Genomic DNA, 20,052 nt, shown 5'->3' with positions numbered 1-20,052 from the left:
CAGTCGACCAATGTAGATTTTTCATTGGCTGATATCAGAGGAGACAATATAGTGTATTTATATACAGTATTTTCAATACAAAATGATGTATAAACTAAATATTTTACTCCAGAGGTCAACAAAAACTATTAAAAATAAACTGGGGTGAGGTGTAATTTGCAATAAGTGATAATGCTGATTGGTAAAAAAAATGCCAGATATCATCTTGATTAATCCGCCCAATGGAATAATCCAGATTATCTCTGTACTTTCTACACTATAGTCAGAAATTGAGGGCGTGGTTAAATTGTCCATTCCACCTTTTGTTTTCGTAGGTGGAGATTGTGACGTTGGCTCTATAATCAAGATGGTGACAGTCCATAATATCTTCTTCCTGAACTCTTCCTGAGCTCCTGAACTCTCTTCAAACGGCCCTGACGGAGGAGAAACTTCTGGATTTCTGATATATATTTTTATTTTTACAGCACAACAAACCACCACGACTGCACATGTGTCAGCGGCAGAAGAGCTGAGAGCGCCTTTAACGAGCAGATCAGAGAGACGACGTCGATTCTCACCACTTAACCTAACAAGAGAAGAGCAACCGCGGCCACAAATCACCGCATGTCCCCGCTCATTAGGGAATTAGGAGAATCTCGTTGGCCGTGCGGGGTTTTTGTCGTTTGTTATCTGCCCCACTGACTGACAGTGGGCAGCGTCTTCAGCAGAGTCCGGCTCGTCCTGCGATTGATGGGAAAGTCCATCTGAGTCCGATGATTCTCCTCAAGTAGATTAGGAGGAACCTGGTTTTATGGTAAGCGCAATAAAAGTGAACGTAAAGTGTCAGCTCGCTTGGTTTTTAAAGCTCCTCGCATCCTTCCACAACGTCGTTTTGTTTTTTTTATTTTCCTGTTAGCGATTTTTAAAAAAAACAAAAAAAAACACAGCAGTACATCTGGTTTCAAATTTACAAAGTAGCCACAGAAAAACCAGAAGGTTCCTCCGCTGTGTTTTTATTGTCTGAATGCAAAGTGCACTGCAATGATGACTTCAGCAGCGAGAGGAGCTGGATGATGCTCACAGCTGAGGCTCGGGTTTCCACAGACGCTCAGGTGTCGTTTGGTTCCACAAACAAATCACAGCACACAGGTGGAGAAAAGGAGGCGGGAGGATACAAACGATGTGGTCGCGAGGACACCAAATAAATCAAACAAAAAACAGGAAACATCCTGAACACCTGATTTTTGAATATGGAAATGACTAAAGGTCCGACTTCCTGTTACTGTGCGGCACTTCCGGTATCTGATCTGTTTCCATCACTGAGCAAAATCAAATCATCAAGGACTTTCCAGGACCAATTCCTTCAAATTCAAGGACCTTTCTTAGACTTTCCAGGACCAATTCCTACTATTTAAGGTCACGCGGGGGCGCTGTGTCAAATATGCAGATCACTGGAAAAGCTGGCGAGCCGCTGTGGCGACCCCTAGTGGAGGAGAAGCCAGAAGAAAAATACTACTGTAAATAACAATTTCTGAAAGTTTTGAATAAAATAAATATTCCATTTCAATTTTTCTGCTGAATTCTTCTTTGTCTTTGACTCCATTTACATTCATGAATATATCACTCCCCTATTTCTAATAAACAGGTAATAAAACAGGGATGGAACGATCCTACTTTTTGTGTCTGATACTGATGTCACAAACTTTACCGATATCAGTCATTGTAGAGCATTTATGAAGCTGTTAACGACTCATTTGTGCTGAGTCATTTCAAAGACAAGTGAAGAAGCATGGGACATGCAGTCTTTTTGGATTGTATCGGATTTGACATTTTTGATCTCTCTGATTCCATCCCTCGTTTAAAATGAATCCTTTTTACGTGGCTTTCTTAATTCTGCTTCAGTGAAAGCATCCTCAGGTCACAGAGGAAGACAAATGCAGCCGAAACACTTTCATCTTGAAGAAGAAAAGACAAAGACTCCAGCGTTCCGTGTTGCAGGACGTCAGAGAGACGATAATCTCCAGTGTAGCGTCGCTGTCCCGCGGCACCTTCTTTTTCTTCTTCTCTTGGCGCGGCCACACTGAGTCAACGCGGCCACAGCAGCAGCAGCAGCAGCAGCATTGATTTTATCCTGTGACACTTCATCTAACCCTCGCTGATCTACGACCTCTATTTTCCACACTAATTTCTTCTTGATCAGAGGTGATAAATATCACATTGACATAACCAAGTTCTTTGTGCGCCGCATCGATGATGCACCGGTTTGTTTAACGCGACGCCGCCTGGAGCGACGCTGCCGCCGCCGCCGCAACCGCGGCTGGCAGTTTGAGAAACGACCACGGTTGCGGCAGCCGTTTGAAAAATGTATTTCTGTCTGGAAAACGAGCGACACAAGGACAACACAAACACACAAACACACAAACACACAAACACAAGGGAAGTTACAATTTTCTCAATTGAGCAGCAAAACTGAAGCTTCTTATACGGACGTAAATATTTTAAAATAATTCACATCATTTGTGACACTGTAACACTGTAATGAAAGGGTTAGAATCATAAAAAATTACATAACTTATTATATTTGTCTTTAAACTTGAAGATTCACTTGTCTTTCAGTTGTGATGGTTAAGGTAAGGGGAGTGTGTGTGTGTGTGTGTGTGTGTGTGTGAGAGTGTGTGTGTGTGTGTGTGTGTGTGTGTGCGTGTTCCCACTGAGCTGGGCACAGGGCCACAGGTGAGATCTCTCTAAATTACACACAAGCGATCATTAATTATAGACGACACTTTGGTCACAGAAACGATTTCATCTTTAAATGAGGTCTGAGGTCCACCACACATATGTGTGTGTGTGTGTGTGTGTGTGTGTGCGTGTGCGTGTGAGTCATTTAGAGCTCCGTCACCTGTGGCCCTTCATTCCCAGCTCGGCAGGAATCACTCTCTCTCACACACACACACACACACGTATACATGCAAACACACACATTAATATGGGCGTGTATGTGTGTGTGTGTAGGTGAATCCCTCGGCCCCACATCCAGCACACGCACCACAGCTTTGATGAACTCACTCATTATGCTAAAGAGCGCCACCATGCCTGGGCTTCCCTGCGCCTCCAGGAAAGGTTAACCCGGGATGGTTACACAGCACAGCCGGAGCCCTGTGTGTGTGTGTGTGAGTGTGTGTGTGTGAGTGTGTGTGTGTGGGGGGGGGCTGACAGTGTTAGATGTCAAGAATAGATGTGTGTTTGCAGAGCAAATATCACGGTGGCGCTGCAGCGATGGACTAAACCAAAACATGCAGGTAAAAATACAGCTGCTGAAATTGACGTCATTTATGCCCTAATCGCACGGGATTAGGATTACCTGGGGATCTGTCGTCATATGTAATAACTGCGGAGGATATCTGTGATCTTAATCCATCACGACATTCAGTTCCACCTGCATTTATTTGGATTTTATGGCTTTAATAAATGTTCAATGAGTGCAATCTCAGCTGACTCAGGGTGAAAGGCGGAGTCACACCCCGGACAGATCGCCTGTCCAGAGGTTTTGAATTTTCGAGATATTGCAAATGGTCTAGGAGTTACGGTGATGAGAAGCACGCATGAGCAAAGATATGTGTCCCAGTGTGAATCAACATGTCCGTGATGTGAAGGGATCTGGAGTTTTTGTTTCCTTCTCTTAGAAGGTCTTGAAAGTGTCCAGGGTGCAGGTGCAGGGTGAACCTGGAGCCTGGCACTCGTAGACCAGCACAGAGACCGCACTGAAGGCCAGCAAAAGACCAAAACCAAGGACAATTATGAGACTCTGAACCAGTCAACAACCGCCCAAGCGCTCCAGGAGACGTTGACCCCAGCTTGATAAGTTGGTGGATTCTCGAAACACTGACTCGCGTTAACGTGTTGAACATTTTCAACTCGTAACGATGGCCTCTGCATCGACGTCGCATAACAACAAGCTTTGCTCACACCGCCCTCTGCAGGATGATGTAATGATTACAGTCTGGATATTTGAATTTTGCATAGACCCTGTGAAATAATAATGGTGTTTATCAACTTTTTAAAACAGATTTTCACAGGAGTACCTGCTGATTGGAATCTCGACTAATAGCACATCTTTTTGGTTTTTTTTTTTTAGAACAACGGGACAATCCAACGATTCCATTTTCCAATTTTCTTTCCACACTTGTGTGACAAAAAAAAAGACGAGGTCTTGATATTTGAGTGTCCATCTTCCTCTAATCACGTAATAACACACTTGGCAATTTTAATTGTGATTTAGTGACCAATTACCAGTCAAGAATGACACGGTTAATTAACCATCAGACCTAAATCACGGACGTTCCACTGTGCCGGGGGTGTGTGTGTGTGTGTGTGTGTGTGTGTGTGTCTCCCCCCACATGATTCAGTCACTGCTGTGTGACATTCATTAACCCTGCGTCCTCACTCGTTCTCTGTGCTGTGTTTGATCACTGAGAGGCGTCTGTGCTGCTGCTGCTGCTGCTGTAAAAACTCTACAATCATGATTCAGGAGAAAAGAAGCTCATTGTTAACGGTCTTTTTTTCTGGTGATCAGGTGACAGGATATGATGTAATTCTCATCCTTATTATAAAAACAAAAGTGTAAATAATTAAATAAAATGTGTTTTGTGGGTGGCTCAAATTTAGCTTAGGGCCTCATAAAGTCTTAGAGCGGCCCTGAGACTTGAGAGTGTTTGCCTGGTTTAGGGCAAAGTCCGTCCCTGAAAACCTACAGAGCTACAGACCAGGGTTCCCACAACTTGGCTAACATCAAATTCTTTTTGACTTTTCAAAGACTTTCCAGGACCAATTCCCTCTAATTCAAGGACCTGATTTTGTTGTGTATTGGTTATATACACAAAAACACAAGAGTGGTGTTTGGAGATGGTTTTTTGTTTTTTTTAGATCTTCCAAAAAAAGCCACGGGTTCCGTGTGGATGAAAACCTGATACGGCACAAAACTTTTGTGGATTCCGAGTGTGCGGCGGTCAAAGCAAAGTTTTCCCTTCTCTCTCTCGTTCTGTTCTACACTTGTTTCCTCGTCCCCGTGAAGTCAGAGATTAGTGTGTAATTACAAGGATCAGCGAGAACAAATAAATAAATAAAACAGTATGGTATTTTAACGAGGAGATGGAGGAGAGCTGAGCCCTCGTCACGGACCCGACTGATTGTCTGCTTTTAATCCTCGACCTCATTATCACCTCCAGGTCCGGCAGTGACAGTAAATGAATCTATCTGCCGAGCGTCAAATCTTCACACCTTCACCCTGGTAATCACCGCGAGGTGCAAATACAGAAGACGGATAGAGAAGGAGAAAGAGAAGGAGGGAGGAGGAGGAGTGTGACCCCCACATTTCATCAACAAACCTCCCCCTCTCACGTCATAATTAACATAAAGCTACATAATGTTGTGCGGTTGATAATTAAAGCTGATTAAATATTTAAATTCTTTAAGGTCAAACACTGAGGAAATGTATAGATTTACTGTGTGTGAAACATACGGAGTCATCACTGCTGTCACAGTAAAAACCTCATCGTTCAATATTTGACATTTGGTTCATTTTGTCCATTCAATTTGACCTTGAAAGATGAAGGACAGATGTTTAAACTGATGTTTAAATGTAAAAATACATCAAATTCAAGCATAAAACATATTTTTACATAAAGCACAGACTATTTCAGTTGTTTATGTGCATCAGAGAAGATTAAAGTAAGAGAATACTGCACACTGCAAACAACGGAAGAGTGAGTTCAAGGGATGTCTATTTAGGGCAGTGTTCAAAAACTTTCAAGGGCCTTGAATTTTTTTTCCAAATTCACAAACTTTCAATGACTCATGTCTATTTAGGGCAGTGTTCAAAAACTTTCAAGGGCCTTGAATTTTTTTCCAAATTCACAAACTTTCAACGACTCGTGTCTATTTAGGGCAGTGTTCAAAAATTTCAAAGGCCTTGAGTTGTTTTCCAAATTCACAAACTTTCAATGACTCATTTAGGGAAGTTTAAAAACACTTTCAAGGGTCTTGAAAGAAAATGTAATTCACAAACTTTCAATGACCCATGTCTATTTCGGGCAGTTTTCAAAAACTACCAGGGGCCTTGAAACAGTTTTGTGATGTAGAATATTTGACTTTTTGTCTCTTCTGTGATATTTTTCATGCTCATGTCGCAGCAGATGCCGATATGGACATTTTCTTCCTTGTGAAAAATAAATAAACAAAAAGATCTATACCTGTAGGGGGCGCTAGCATAGAAGTCAAGGAGGTAGCAGCTTATTCCGTAACTGTTTCAGTCATATCCAGGGATCTTTGTGTGTTTTTACCAATATCCCATAATACATTTTAACATGATTTTTCTATATTGTACTTTCACACATGTGGAAATACTTTATCTTCACTGTCTTTGCTGCTGTGATAACTTAAATGTCCCCACTGAGGGACAAATACAGGACGACCGTAACTTATCTTATCTGAACTTATCTTAACTTAAAACAAGACGTGTAACTGTTGGAAATATAAAAACACTTTGCCTCCAGTGTCTCCAGTTTAAGGCCCTTCAAGAAAAAAAGGTAAAAAAAAACTGACTCGGTGATAAGTTTGCGATATGGACTCCAAATGTCTTTGGACAAATCCAACCAAATCTCTGCTACCTTTGAGGAACTATAGCCATGCATTATTGAAGTGTGTAATAGAGAGAGATCCTAAAGCCATTCTGCCTCCTGAATTATTGAGTGGATTCAAATAACACACGGAATCATTTTCTTAAAATATCTCAATCATTTTTCACTAAAGGTTTCTTTTAAAAAAAGAGAATCTGAGTCAAAGAAATAAACAAGCAAATGACGGGGGGTCGACCGCCATGTTGGAGGGAATTTGACATCAAATACAAGGACTTTCCAGGACCAATTACCTCAAATTCAAGGACTAGAATGTGCTGATACAGCTTAGAATGGGACGACAACTTATAAGAGCCTCTTCGTCCATGACATTTACCTAAATATCTACTAAAAACCTTCATGACCTATGGCTATTTAGGGTGGTTTTCAAAGACTTTCAAGGGCCTTGAAAAAAAAATTCAAATTCACAAACTTTAATGACCCATGGCTATTTAGGGCTGTTTTCAAAGACTTTTTCTTTCAAATTCAGAAACTTTAATGACCCTTGAAGATTTTGGAAAACTGCCCTAAATAGACATGGGTCATTGAAAGTTTGAGAATTTGAAAAAAAAAAAAAATATCAAGGCCCTTGAAAGTTTTGAAAACCACCAATGAGTGCTGAAAAAATGAACCGCACCAATGCTGGTTTTAGGTTTTTAGAGTTCACTGTGTACTTTAAATCTATGGAGATCTGGTCCTTATACTGCCCCCTGGTGTTTTCACTGCAGCCTCACATCTAGAGAAATGCTTACACTTCACAATAAAACAAACAAGATATTTAATTGAATTAGCGCTGGAGTCTGTAACGACGCTGATTCACTGCTTCCCTGGTTCGGCAGGAAGCGTGTCCATAAGTTTGTCAAATAAAACAAAGGTTTTATGAATGTCAGTGTGTCTTAAAACACAGTGAGACGTTACGCGCACTTTTACATCATGTAAGAAGCATAAAAAGGCAAGTTTACCGTTAACTGCCGACCAGGAAGCTGTAAATCTGGAAACAACAGTACCTGACAAGAAGAGAATCTCTATATCTGGTGAAATCTGTTATCTGTCGTTCACGTCGCTGCGTCTCCTACGCCGTTGACGTGACAATAAAAATCCTCTTTTCCTTTTCCTTTCCTGACTTTGAGTGTGTTTTGTAGCAGTGATCCACCGGTGTCCGCTTCAGGATGTTCTCCTGTTAACTTGTCCCTGACTGTGTCATTATCCTGGCATCACAACATCAATCCACCAGCTTCACTTCATATGAAAACAGATGATGAAAAACACTGAAGTCATGACAACGACATGAGTCGCCCACAAGAAACATTTTCAGATATATATTCCCAGCTTAGACATCTTTTTCTGAGCAAAACTTACATTTCTATATCACTCACTCTCCCACACCAAACTCGAATCACTAAGGTCAATCTGAAGAAAGGATTTCAAACACCGACTTTTACAAAACAACATAATTATAACATAATTGAAGTCGGTGACAGAGGCAGCAGTGGATCAACAGCTCCTGTGTGCTGTGACGTAAAAATCACTGATTTCTCTATGGGGTTTGGTGTGGGAGAGTGAGGAGATTAGGAAGTGACAAACTTCAGTTTCCTGTAGGAAAGGTCTGTATTTTGCAAAAAAGTAAATTTAAGCAGATTTTTAAAACTATAAGTAAATTATACAGTTGGCTTTGGCAATTCTTGTGTCGGACGTCGCGCTCATGACTCTTCAGCTACGACACTCTCAGTCTGTTGACTTTACATTGTAGTATCAGCACTGACGTCACTGATGGAACATAAAAGTAAAAACGTGACACAGTCAGACTTGAAAAAGCCTGCACCGTCCCTTTAAATGATCCCCTTCACCTCTCTGTGGACCTCGTCCTGCGCTGTATCTGTGTGAGCAGCAGACGGACAGTTGAAGTCCGGGGTAAAATATGATAATGAGTACAAATGGGATTATTAGGAGGCTGTGTGTCATCACTCTGACTGATCCATGATGTCAAACTGGCCAAGCAAATTCAATTACAGCGCACAATTACTCCACGACTCTAGTGGAGACGTATAGGAGGACGTTAAATATTGATGGAAACATAGATGCCACATACAGTACTGAACATGTGAGGTCATCATCATAATCACGCTCAATATGAGGCGCGTGTGTTCGTCACGCTGAACAAAAATACTGATTAAATATGAACTGTAAAGATAAAAATGATATATAAAAATATATAATGATGACGTCCTGGTTGCAGTACTGTCGGTGGCCACCAGGACAAACGAAAACAGACAGAAACGTACCTGCTGTTAAACTTCTCGGGATGTTTCTCCCTCATGACGTGGAAACGATGTGCAATGGAGGCGTCCTGAAAACCACAAATACAAGATGTCATAAGACCTAAGAAAGACGCTCAAGGACACACATACACAAGCAGAGCCAGGAATTGAACCCACAACCTTCCAGTTGAAAGACAACTCATCCTACCACTGATCCACCATGGCTCAATCCTAACTACTCACATTTTTAACTACCCTACTTTCAAATTCTAAAACTGAAGTACAGTATCAGAGTGACTTTTGATACAAAAGTACAGTAATTGTCTTATACCTTAAGTACTTTTACTTAAGTAATATTATAAAAAAAGTCATTTCTGCTCACACACTTGTACTTTTACTAAAGTGTCACCTTTAAGGTGACTCACATGACTCAGGCGGGTTATTTTTTGTCGCTTCAGCTCTGAGCGGAATTGGTGGGAATGCCACACTCAGTTCATGCACCAGGCCACGCCCCCTCCCTCCCTCAGCCAAACTTAAACTAAAGGTTTCATTTTATATCAGAACATACTTAGGTACAGTAAATGTCAAAAAAAAAATACCAAAGTCATTTTTTGCTCATATTCTTGTACTTTTACTCGAGTATCAACTTTAAGGTACATTATACTTTACTACTGTGTGTGTGTGTTGGGGGCGGGGCATCAGGGTTTGAGGGCTGGATGGAGACGTACTTATATTGACAGAAAAGTCTGATGAACAGCACGTCGTCTCCACACGGGCTAATTAATGAAACGCACTGTGAGTAATCACAGCTCCAGACTTTACCTACAGGAAGCTGCCGACGCCGTGGCAACCAAGTTGTTTTCTCTCTCTCCCTCTCTGATTTTGTGTGTGTGTGTGTGTGTGTGTGACCCGAGGCATTAAAGTACAGCCACGTCAGAGCTGCTGGTGTTAAAGCTGATACAGCCCATGTTACACATGCTGGTGCGTGGTGAGACTGACGGAGACACTTCACCAGTATTTTAACACCATCTCAGTTATCTCAGACTGTTATCTCTAGTCTTAGAGCGTGAACTCGTACAATCAGGTTTAAATATAGTAAAAGAAAATCCATATGATTAAAAGGTTAGAGTCGCTAAAGCCACGGTACGCTGCTTCTTAAAGAGCAGGGGGCGTCTGTCAGTGCCCGATCAGTACCCGGAAGCACTTTAAATAGAACTTTATTGACTAAATTCAACATACAATCTTGTTTCTTAGAGAAAAAAACAATAGAAAAACGTACAAACAGGCCAAAATGAGTGGATGTATTTTTTTAACGGAAAAAATGTGAATTACGTTATTTTGCCAGTAATAAAATCAAGTGAATTAATTGTCAGACCAACCAGTGAAAGACAGAATTTCAAAGTAAAAGTGTTTTGATATGATGTTCTGTATACTTTACAATAAGAAGTATATGATACAAAATAAATAAATAAAAAGATATATAACAACTACTAATAATAACATAAAAACACTAAACATCATTTCATGTTTCATGTACAGTACTTGCAATGATTATTTGATTATTAAATCAATGACTAAATTAATCGTCAACTATTTTGATTATCCATTATTTGGTTTTAGAGGTTTTTTTTTTAATAAGAATTAGAATAAGTTTTCAGTTTTTTCAGCTTCTTAAATAAGAATATTTTCTGGATTCTTTTCTCCACTTCACAAAGAAATCATTAAAACTGAATCATTTTGGTTTGTGGACAAAAACAAGGAGAACATCATTATTTCCAGCTTTGACAAACACCGATCAATGTTTTCTGAACCAAACAAGAACTCGATTAATCGCGAAAATAATCAACAGATTAAACAATTATGAAAACAATCGTTAGTTGCTTGTTGTTTTGTATGTTGTCAGATTTGTGTGACAGCGACCTTGGGTTTCGTGGAAGGCATTTTATAAATCTAAGTTATTCTTATTATATTATATTATATATTATCTTATATTATTATTATTATGTCAAAAGTTTCTGTGTCCCCAAGTGACCCTCATGTGGAGGATAAAGCCGTAGAAGCTGAATGAATGAAAGAATGAATGAATGAATGAAAGAGGATGGCACACTGCTGCCTCCATCACTAAGTTCACGTCTTATTTCACAACTTCAGCATTTAAAATGCTTCATTCCGACTTGACTCAGTGACACAAAGTGACCACACGAGGCAGCAGTGGAGCAGCAGCTCCCGTGTCCCCATGAGTTAAAAACGCAGATTTTCTGAATGGAATTTGGTGTGGGAGAGTGAGTGGTTTTAAAAACAGTGTCTAGCAGTGACATGAAGTGGTGAAGGCAGTTCACCACAGGACACAAATAATATTATTTACATAATCTAATCATTGTGGTTTATTCTGAGTTGTTGTTTACTGTGTGTTCTGTCATAAATAGTAAATGAAGCATTAGGTCAAACTTTCTAAGTTTCTACTTATTATTATCACTTATTTTTGCTTCCATAAAACAATAAAAACGACACTTAATCACCATATTTTAGTCTATGATTCACTAAATAACTTGAATTTACCCTTCAACTCTTTAATATGCAGACAATTAGTAAGTGTTGACACTAAAAAAGTTGCTTTAAATTCCCACTTTTGAGTGTTGAAAGAAAACCGTTGACAAACACTTGAAAGTCGTCCAGCTCTGGAAACATCTCACAAAAGAGTTTTTGGTGAAAAGTTGACGTGAACTTTTTCTCTGTTTTTTTGTTGATCTGCTGCTGCTGCTGCTGCTGCTGCTGCTGCTGCTGCTGCTGATGATGTTGCTGCTGCTTTCCACTGAAGCACTGAATCTGTTTTGACCGACTGCATTTTGAGTGGCACCACTGAAACAGCACCTACAGGGACGACCCCCTGCTAACTCTCTGTACACACATTTAGGAGGAGCCAAAAAGGCAGAGGGAAAAATCAATGGAGCTTCTCTTGATGTCTCTTCAAGACGCTGTAAGCCGAAGACCAAAAGGATTCTTCCACGCTCCCCACAGACTCGCCTCGCGCTTCCACCGCGAGCCGCAGTGAAAAAGGTGAGATGATGGATGTTTGTGAGAGAGCGAGTGTAACTTGATTTTCTTACAAACACGACAATAGCTGCAAACACCAGAGCAAAAAGCGAGAGGAGGTTGTCTCCCCTTTGGTTTGGAGTCTATAATCCGAGACGTGTACAAGGAGCTTCTGTGGCTTTGCAACAGTAAACAAGGATTTCAAGCAGCACAGAGTGGAAGCAGCACTTTGTTATTCTGCACTTGACGCTGTGTTTGTATGATTTCAGCTGTAAAAAAAACACCTGTCATGTGCTCAAAAAATCTCAGAATTGTTTGGCTTTAAGAATAAAATGGTATTAATTTCATTGTCCAGCAGCTCCTGTGAGTTAAAAAAACGTGGAGAAAAGTTAAAAATCTGTTTAATGAAAAGATAACGTGGTCACATTATTAGTGTTTTCATGTTTATGGTATCTTAAGAATATGTTTGCTGCTTCACTTCACTACAGTTTCTTTCACTTTGTAAAACCACTCACTCTCCTGCACCAAAGCCCATAAAGAAAATCAGCGATTTTACTTCAAGGGACACAGTTGTTGATCCATTGCTGCCTCCAATCAACAAGTTCAAATGTGTTATAATTTTATTACATTTTTTTTCTACTACTCTATTCATACTTGTTGACCTCTGAACTTTTTGCTGCAAAATAAAGTGTCATCTAATCTGCTCTAATCTGGGGATGAACACAGAATTAACCAGCAACACCAACACGTGTCGTACCAATCTACATTTTGAGGCCTTGACCCCCCGTCGTGGGCCAGTCTCTCTCGCTCTCTCTCGCTCTCTCCCCTGTAGCTGCCCTCAAATAATTACCAATGCAAAAATCTGGCACCCGAATTAATCCAGGACGTGTGTAATGTCCTCTCATAGCTCAAAGTTTAGTCCAATTATGAGCGAGGCCCCAGCGGTTTGATGTGCCTTTCACTCCGGGGGGGGGAGAGTAATGGCTTTGACAGGAGTGTCGGGGTCATTAGGGCGACTGACTGACTGCATTATGGTAGTGGAGCGCGTCTCAGTGATTAGCTCTGTCTCTCACCCCTGGCCCCTGATTGAGATCATTACACTTCACGTCACTTCCACATCCTCCTCCAGGGACGGAACCATCAATTCCCCGCGGGAGAAGAAGCCGTGGCAGATGCTTAGGTCGGAGGGATATTCAAAGAGGGGGACAATTACCTGGCCAATGGGATTGAAATTACTTGCGGAAAAGTTATTTTTACACTAAATATGTCTGTTTGACTGTGGAGGAAAGAGACAGGTGAGATGGGAGGAAAACCTCGGGACACAATCTGCATAATCTCTGAGGTTATTATGAGCTTGACTTGTCACATTCAGCAGAAAGAAACACAAAATAAGAATAACAATATTCATGTTAATGAGATTGAAATATGATATCACACTTGAATCCTGAGAGAGCTCAGCGTCGTCATAATCCTACCCTCAAACAACTTCATTTGTCATAATCATATCTGCTGGCTGATAATCCCGCTTACAGCAGAAACAACATGAGGGTGAAATGACTTCATGAAGCCGTCAGGACAAAGATGCTTTTCATTCACGCATAAAATCATTCACGCATAAAACATCACTGTTTTATATAGGACTATATACTATAATATAGGAGTATATAAACATGTTCTGAAGATACCAAAGATTTAGAGTTGTTGATCCACTGCTGCCTCCGTCGCTAAGTTCAAATGTCTTATTTTGTGACTTTTGGGTCAGAAACGCTTAATTTCAGATTCACCTTAATGACACAAACTGACCACACGAGGCAGCAGTAGACCAGCGGATCCTCATACAATCGTCATACTATCCTCATACAACCGTCATACAACCATCATACAATCCTCATACGATCCTCATACAACCATCATACAATCATCATACAATCGAGTTGAACTTTTACACTTTTGAATACACGTGTTATTTTTAATCACTGTTAACTGGTACATGTTATTTTGTTTCAATCTTGTGTGGATAGTATTTGTTTCTTATGTAATATTTGTATATGTTGGATAGTTAAAATTAACAAAGGACATCGATTATACCAGTTAAGCTCTTGTTCAGTTAAAAAAAACGAGGGTTCTTCTTCAATATTAAACAGCATCTGTCCAAAAAAGGGAGAAAAGCTCAGTGGTTCATTGTTCGTATTTGTATCGTAAATAAAGAAGAGATGTCAAAGCCACTTAAACGCCAATTTCACTGACTCTAAATGAAACGTGTTTGAATGACAGGATGAGGTAACTTGACATTTATCGCGTTGAAATAGTGGAGATTTATTTGAGCTTCTTCCTCCTCGTACACGTCGACATATGTTGAGCATCATATCGTCTTGATTGTAACCCTCTGTCACAATACTAACAAGGCCCCCGTCATGTCATATCCTCCGACATCATCATTAGAGGCCCTGGGCTCGAGGTGTTATTCAACTAACATTTGTGAGGCCATGCATCACTTATGTCCCTGTGTACAGCAAAGCCACCACTGCACACCCGTGTCTCCCTCCTCCTCCTCCTCCTCCTCCTCCTCTTCTGCCACCTGCAAATGTCAATTACCATATTTCCCCCTGACATTTGCCAGTAATGGCTCACATGAGCTCTGTAAAATCAGTGTCATTACGGTGGAGATGGACAGGAGCGGCGCCAAACACAAACGAGGCCGCTTTATTGATCAGACGGTTGAGGTTGGAGCACATCTCAATAAACGCCTAAACTCAATGTGATCACAACAAATAAAGTGACTGATTAGGCCGTCACTGCAGGATGCTGTGTACTCACTCTGTGTTTCTTTATTTTTTTATTTTATTTTAATGCAACGTTTAATAACAGACTCAGGAATGGTTTGCTGTTTCGCTCTGCAGCGCCTCCTGTCTTTAAGGCCTGTACAAGCAACAGAGACTCTTTGTCAGCACTGAATCAGCGCACATTTTGTGTGAAAGGATTATAAAAGGCTAGTGTTTCAAAAGGCTCACTCTCCCACGCCAAAGTCCAGAGAGAAGACAAGCGTTTCTAGATCACGGGGCCTCAGGAGCTGCTGGTCTACTGCGGCCTCGTTTGGTCAAATGTCCACCACTTATTTAAAACCCGAACAACAAATTTGCAAAACAACACATTTGAACTCACTGATGGAGGCAGCAGTGCATCAACACCCCTGTGACGCTGTGTCGTAAACTCGCTGATTTTCTCTATGGTATATATTTGGTGTGGGAGAGTGAGATTCAGATTTTATTCGACGAGCCTTTTAGAAAGTGACTAAAATGTGTTTTTCCTGGTGTCTCCACTGGCAGCCATGTTTTTACCACACCTTCAAAAAAAAAGTACTATCCCTTTAACATCGTCATCAAATGTTGAATTTATTGTTTTTTTCAGTTTGACATCATTTTAATCTTGTTCTGTGAGGGAAACGTGAATTTAATTTATTGTTACGATGACTGCTGCTGAGAGTTTTGTTTTCTTGTACCTTTATATTATTAAAATGAAAACAAATAAAACAAATAAAACAGGTCTACACATATTATAACACATGGATGTAGAAGACAACGTGGAAGTAGAAATATAATGAAGAGCCAGAGTATAACAGTAGCATATTAAATACATACATATTTAAATATTAAATATACTCTTAGGTTTGGGCCAAGTGAATCCCTTTTAACGGGCCATATTTGGCCCCTGGGCCCCACATTGAGCGCCCATGTTATAACAGTGGTTTTGTGATTTAGAAAGAATAGAGTGATAATTATTATTGTTAAGACTCACCACTCCGATGGAGAAGTAGTTGTTGATGATGCTGTAAGGCACCAGGTCTCCTCGCTCCTCCTTGTCGGTGGGCGTGACGTTGATCTTCCAGCGATCCAGCAGCACCTCCGCGCTGTGCTCGATGTCGCGCAGGATCTTCAGCAGACTCTCGCCCTCGTAGCCTCCATAGGAAAGTTACCATAGAGTTAATTCACTGATTTGTCAATAAAAAACATTTTAACTTTACTTTTCTTATTTCCTTTCACAGTTGTACGTAATGTTTAATTTAAGGTGCTGATATTTATAAACTAGAGCCTTTTCTGACAGGAAACTGAAGTTTGTAAACCATTCACAGGAGCTGCTGGTCCTCTGCTGCCTCGTGTGGTCACTTTGCGTCACTGAGGTCAATCTGAACAAAGGATTTGAGACACCAGAGCCACAAAATAGCATGTTTGAACTTAGTGATGGATGCAGCAGTGGATCAACAACTCCTGTGTGTGTGATTTTCTCTCTGGGGTTTGGTGTGGAAAAGTGAGTGGTTTACAAAGCAATACAAACTTTATTTTCTAGTCATAAAGCTCTGTATGACTAGCAGATTAAATATTTTCAAGATATTGTAGACTACCACTTTCAGTGACTTTGCTTTAAGTTTGTTTAATTTGCAAAACGATGCGTGATTTTATGATGAATTTAAGTAAAATAATGATAAACTGAATATTAAATATAATATTAACCCTAACCCTGTGAGCTAAAATCACTGATTTTTTCAAAGACAGCGAGCAGTTGAAAAACCGTTTAGTGGCAAACATATTAGTAAGCTATCACAGACTTGGCAGGAACATATTTTATGAGGTGAACCTTTTATTGAGTGGCTAAAATTAGAGCTGCAACTAACAATTATTTTCATAATCGATTAATCTGTCGATTATTTTCTCAATTAATTGGTCCATAAAATGTCAGAAAACCTTAGAAAATGTCGATCGGCGTTCGTCAAACCTGGAAATGATGATGTTCTCAAATGTCTTGTTTTGTCCACAAACCAAAATGATTCACTTTTAATGATTTCTTTGTTATCCAAAGCAAAGAAATGAAGAAAATATTCACATTTAAGAAGCTTAAAAGATCGGAAATCTTGTTTTAATCATGAAAAAAGCTTCAAACCGATTAATCGATTATCAAAATAGTTGTCGATTCATTTAGTAATCGATTAATAATCGATTCATTGATTAAAATGTTTCAGCTCTAGCTAAAATCTGTTATTTATATGTGAGTCCATCACACAATCCCACGTGACTATTAAAATGAACTATTTTCTCTATGGACTTTGGTGTGTGGGAGAGTTAGTGGTTTACAAATGAGTAGAATCACCTAGTCTACCTTTAATTAGATTCAACACAAGAAATGCACTGAAACTGTTGCAGCAGCTGCTAATTCCCTCTGCCTGCCTTTAAACCACGCGTAAAAGCTAACTATAATGTAATAAGGTTAACCGAGGGTCACGTATTTCAGTCAGTACCTCCTCCCCATCGCAGACATCTGGCCAGATCGTTGCCTGTGCCCAGAGGAAGAATACACACGGGCGGGTTTCTGTCCAGGTTGGCTTTATCTGCGGCGACAATAACAACAACGGGACAAAATATCACGACACGGCGCGAGACGCACAAAACAAAGCAGCAAATCCATTTTGCAGGGGCCACTTATAAAAACTACAAGTCAATATGAACGCCCAGTAGTACATTCTATTTCAAGAGACACATCCCCACACACACACACACACACACAGTTATTACCTCTCTTGTTCTGATTGATAAAAAATTGAGGCAATTTATGAGAACCCAAAGAAGTAGCACGTCTTCTGGAGCAGGGAGCGTGCCAGGTGATTCTTTTTTTTTTCTCCTTCTCAAATGACGACTAATATGTTGTTTTTCCAACTCACTTAATCATCCCATTTTACCTCCCCTGAATACGCCAGACTCGGGACGTAATGAAAGTGTTTACAGACGGCAAAGTAAGCTTTACCATTTCAGGCAACAAGAGTGCGGGCGTCTCTGAAAACTAATAAAAACAAAGGCAATTTCGTGATGCTCAGAGACCAAAAATAAAGCAGGAACAGGAAATGGAGTCTTTACATTCTAACGTGTTGTACATTATCAGACGGTATTTTTTTAATTTGGTCTCAAAATAATAACTAATAACTAGGACTGCACACGGTCAAATGACTTTGCTCATTTACGTAGGCTGCAAATCGCCACAATGGACGCCAAGATTCCAAATGGCCGACTTCCTGTTGAGTTGAGGCTATGGTTACCGTCGACTTTTTTGTTCATCTTAGTCAATAACATCTTCCCGCCAAGTATCGGGAAATTCAGCGGAACTCAATTTTGGCTCAGTTTTCACCTTATGGGGGCGGTATAGAGCCTTTGTTCGACGCACAGATCCAGGAACTATGCCAATGTCGCATTTCCACCAGACCTGATCTCCATGCAAAGTTTCAAAAGTTTTTATGCACATTGACATCCGCAAAGAAGGATAAGGATAAATTCCTACCTATGAAATCCAGGATCCAGCCCACGGTGCCGTCGCCTCCACACGCCAACACTCTGAAATCAGGAACATCTCTGAAGAAGTTCAACCTGCAACACACACACACTGGTCTTTTACTTCATATTCTACTGTGTCATTTACCTGAACATGGTGTTTACATACTTCACTTTAAATTAGATTTGGAATTTTTTGTGTGTGTGTGTGTGTTTAACTTGTTCAGGATGTTTTTTTCATCGTAAATGCGATAAATAACTGTGATAAATCAACTTAAGACTGAGAGCGTAGGCAAATGTTCATAAATATGTATATTTTTAACAATGAGACCAAAGAAAATCTTCTATTCTATTATATTCTGTCAAAATTGTTGGACAAACGTAGACATTATAATTCCAATAATTATAAATATAACTTATACTTTTATTTGGTCGACCAAGTTAAGTTTAATTAAACTTAACCCAAACCCAATGTGAGTCAATATGAGTTACTAATATAAGTTTGAACAGATTGTATTTGTGTTACCAACTGAAATATTTAGTTTTTATATTGGTGGTTTTATATTTTTCACAAATTTTGACTAAAACAGCTTTTTTCTGCCTGGAAACAAAATAAACTGAAACCACATCAAAGTCCATAGAGAAAATCAGCGATTTTAACATCACAGCACACAGGAGTTGTTGATCCACTGCTGCCTTCATCACTAAGTTCAAAAGTGTGATTCTGCAATTGCGGTGTTTGAAATTCCTCATTCAGATTTACCTCAGTGACACAAACTGGCCACACGAGGCAGCAGACACTGTGTGCGGGTGAGGCTAAAATCACTGATTGTCTCTATGGACTTTGGTGTGGGAGAGCGAGTGGTTTCCAGACAGAAAAGGCTGAGTAACAGTGGGCAAACATATCTGTAACATATCATAGACTTAAGCAGGTGTTGATTATATTATGTGAGCCTTTTGCTAAGTGGCTCATATCCATTTTTGCCACACAATAAACCCCCAACTGTAACATCGCTGTGCTTCACTGCAAACCCCCTCTAATCCCACAAAGTAACACATGTCGGTCTGACAATTATTCATCCAGGGAGCTCGGCTGCCTGTTGCAGGGTTAATTGGATCATGACAGGCAATGTTCAGGCCAACTTCTTCCGTTCCTTCACAATAACAGAGCCACTAACTGAATGAGCCGGCCTCCCGGCCTCGTATGGCGGGTAAATGATTCGCTTAATTACTCTGCGACTGGGACCACAAACCACATTAGAGTCAAAACAGGCAGCCACTAACATGAAAGGCAACTTTGGAGATATTTAAATACCAAGAAACAAACACTTAATTTGCCGTAATCACGTTAGCGCAGCGGCTAATTGACAGCAGTGCGTGCGGCTGCCTCGGGCCTGCAGTGTCCGACGGTGACCGTTCACCTCGCTAATGTGCGCTGCCGTGTGTGTGTGTGTGTGTGTGTGTGTGTGTCACCGAATATTAACGAGGTTACAGTGGGGCGAGGTCATGTTCTCAACTCTGGGGAGGAGCCACACACACACACACACACACACACACACACAGACTAAATAGTGGTGGTGGAGGGAGACAACGTTAACACGAGCAAGATAACGAGACGCTCGTCAACACGCTAACATCTGCCGAATCATCTGAAACTTTCAATTTGTTTCTGTTTACAATTTCACAGCAACAAAGTAAACAGTAAAGATAAAAGTGAAAAATGAAAAACATGGATTTCCACATATGTGAAAGTATAATGTAGAGAAAATATTAACAATAAGTCTATAAAAGGTAAAATAG

At 40.3% G+C, this 20,052-nt stretch overlaps 1 protein-coding gene across 1 annotated transcript in view; it reads right to left on the bottom strand.

Moving 5' to 3' along the window:
- The window catches only part of dgkb (diacylglycerol kinase, beta), a 71,216-nt gene that overhangs the window by 24,387 nt on the left and 26,777 nt on the right, over window positions 1-20,052 (bottom strand). The window contains exons 17-20 of the mRNA XM_044034481.1: window positions 18,263-18,348; window positions 17,232-17,321; window positions 15,737-15,897; window positions 8,933-8,997 (exon numbers count right to left, since the gene is read on the bottom strand). Coding sequence (XP_043890416.1) covers window positions 8,933-8,997; window positions 15,737-15,897; window positions 17,232-17,321; window positions 18,263-18,348 — 402 coding nt within the window. The remainder of the gene's footprint in view (window positions 1-8,932; window positions 8,998-15,736; window positions 15,898-17,231; window positions 17,322-18,262; window positions 18,349-20,052) is intronic.

The sequence above is a fragment of the Solea senegalensis genome, linkage group LG9, assembly GCF_019176455.1.
Source record: "Solea senegalensis isolate Sse05_10M linkage group LG9, IFAPA_SoseM_1, whole genome shotgun sequence".
Taxonomy (NCBI): domain Eukaryota; kingdom Metazoa; phylum Chordata; class Actinopteri; order Pleuronectiformes; family Soleidae; genus Solea; species Solea senegalensis.
The sequence above is the reverse complement of the archived record's forward strand: the minus strand, read 5'-3'. Positions and strand labels throughout refer to the sequence as shown.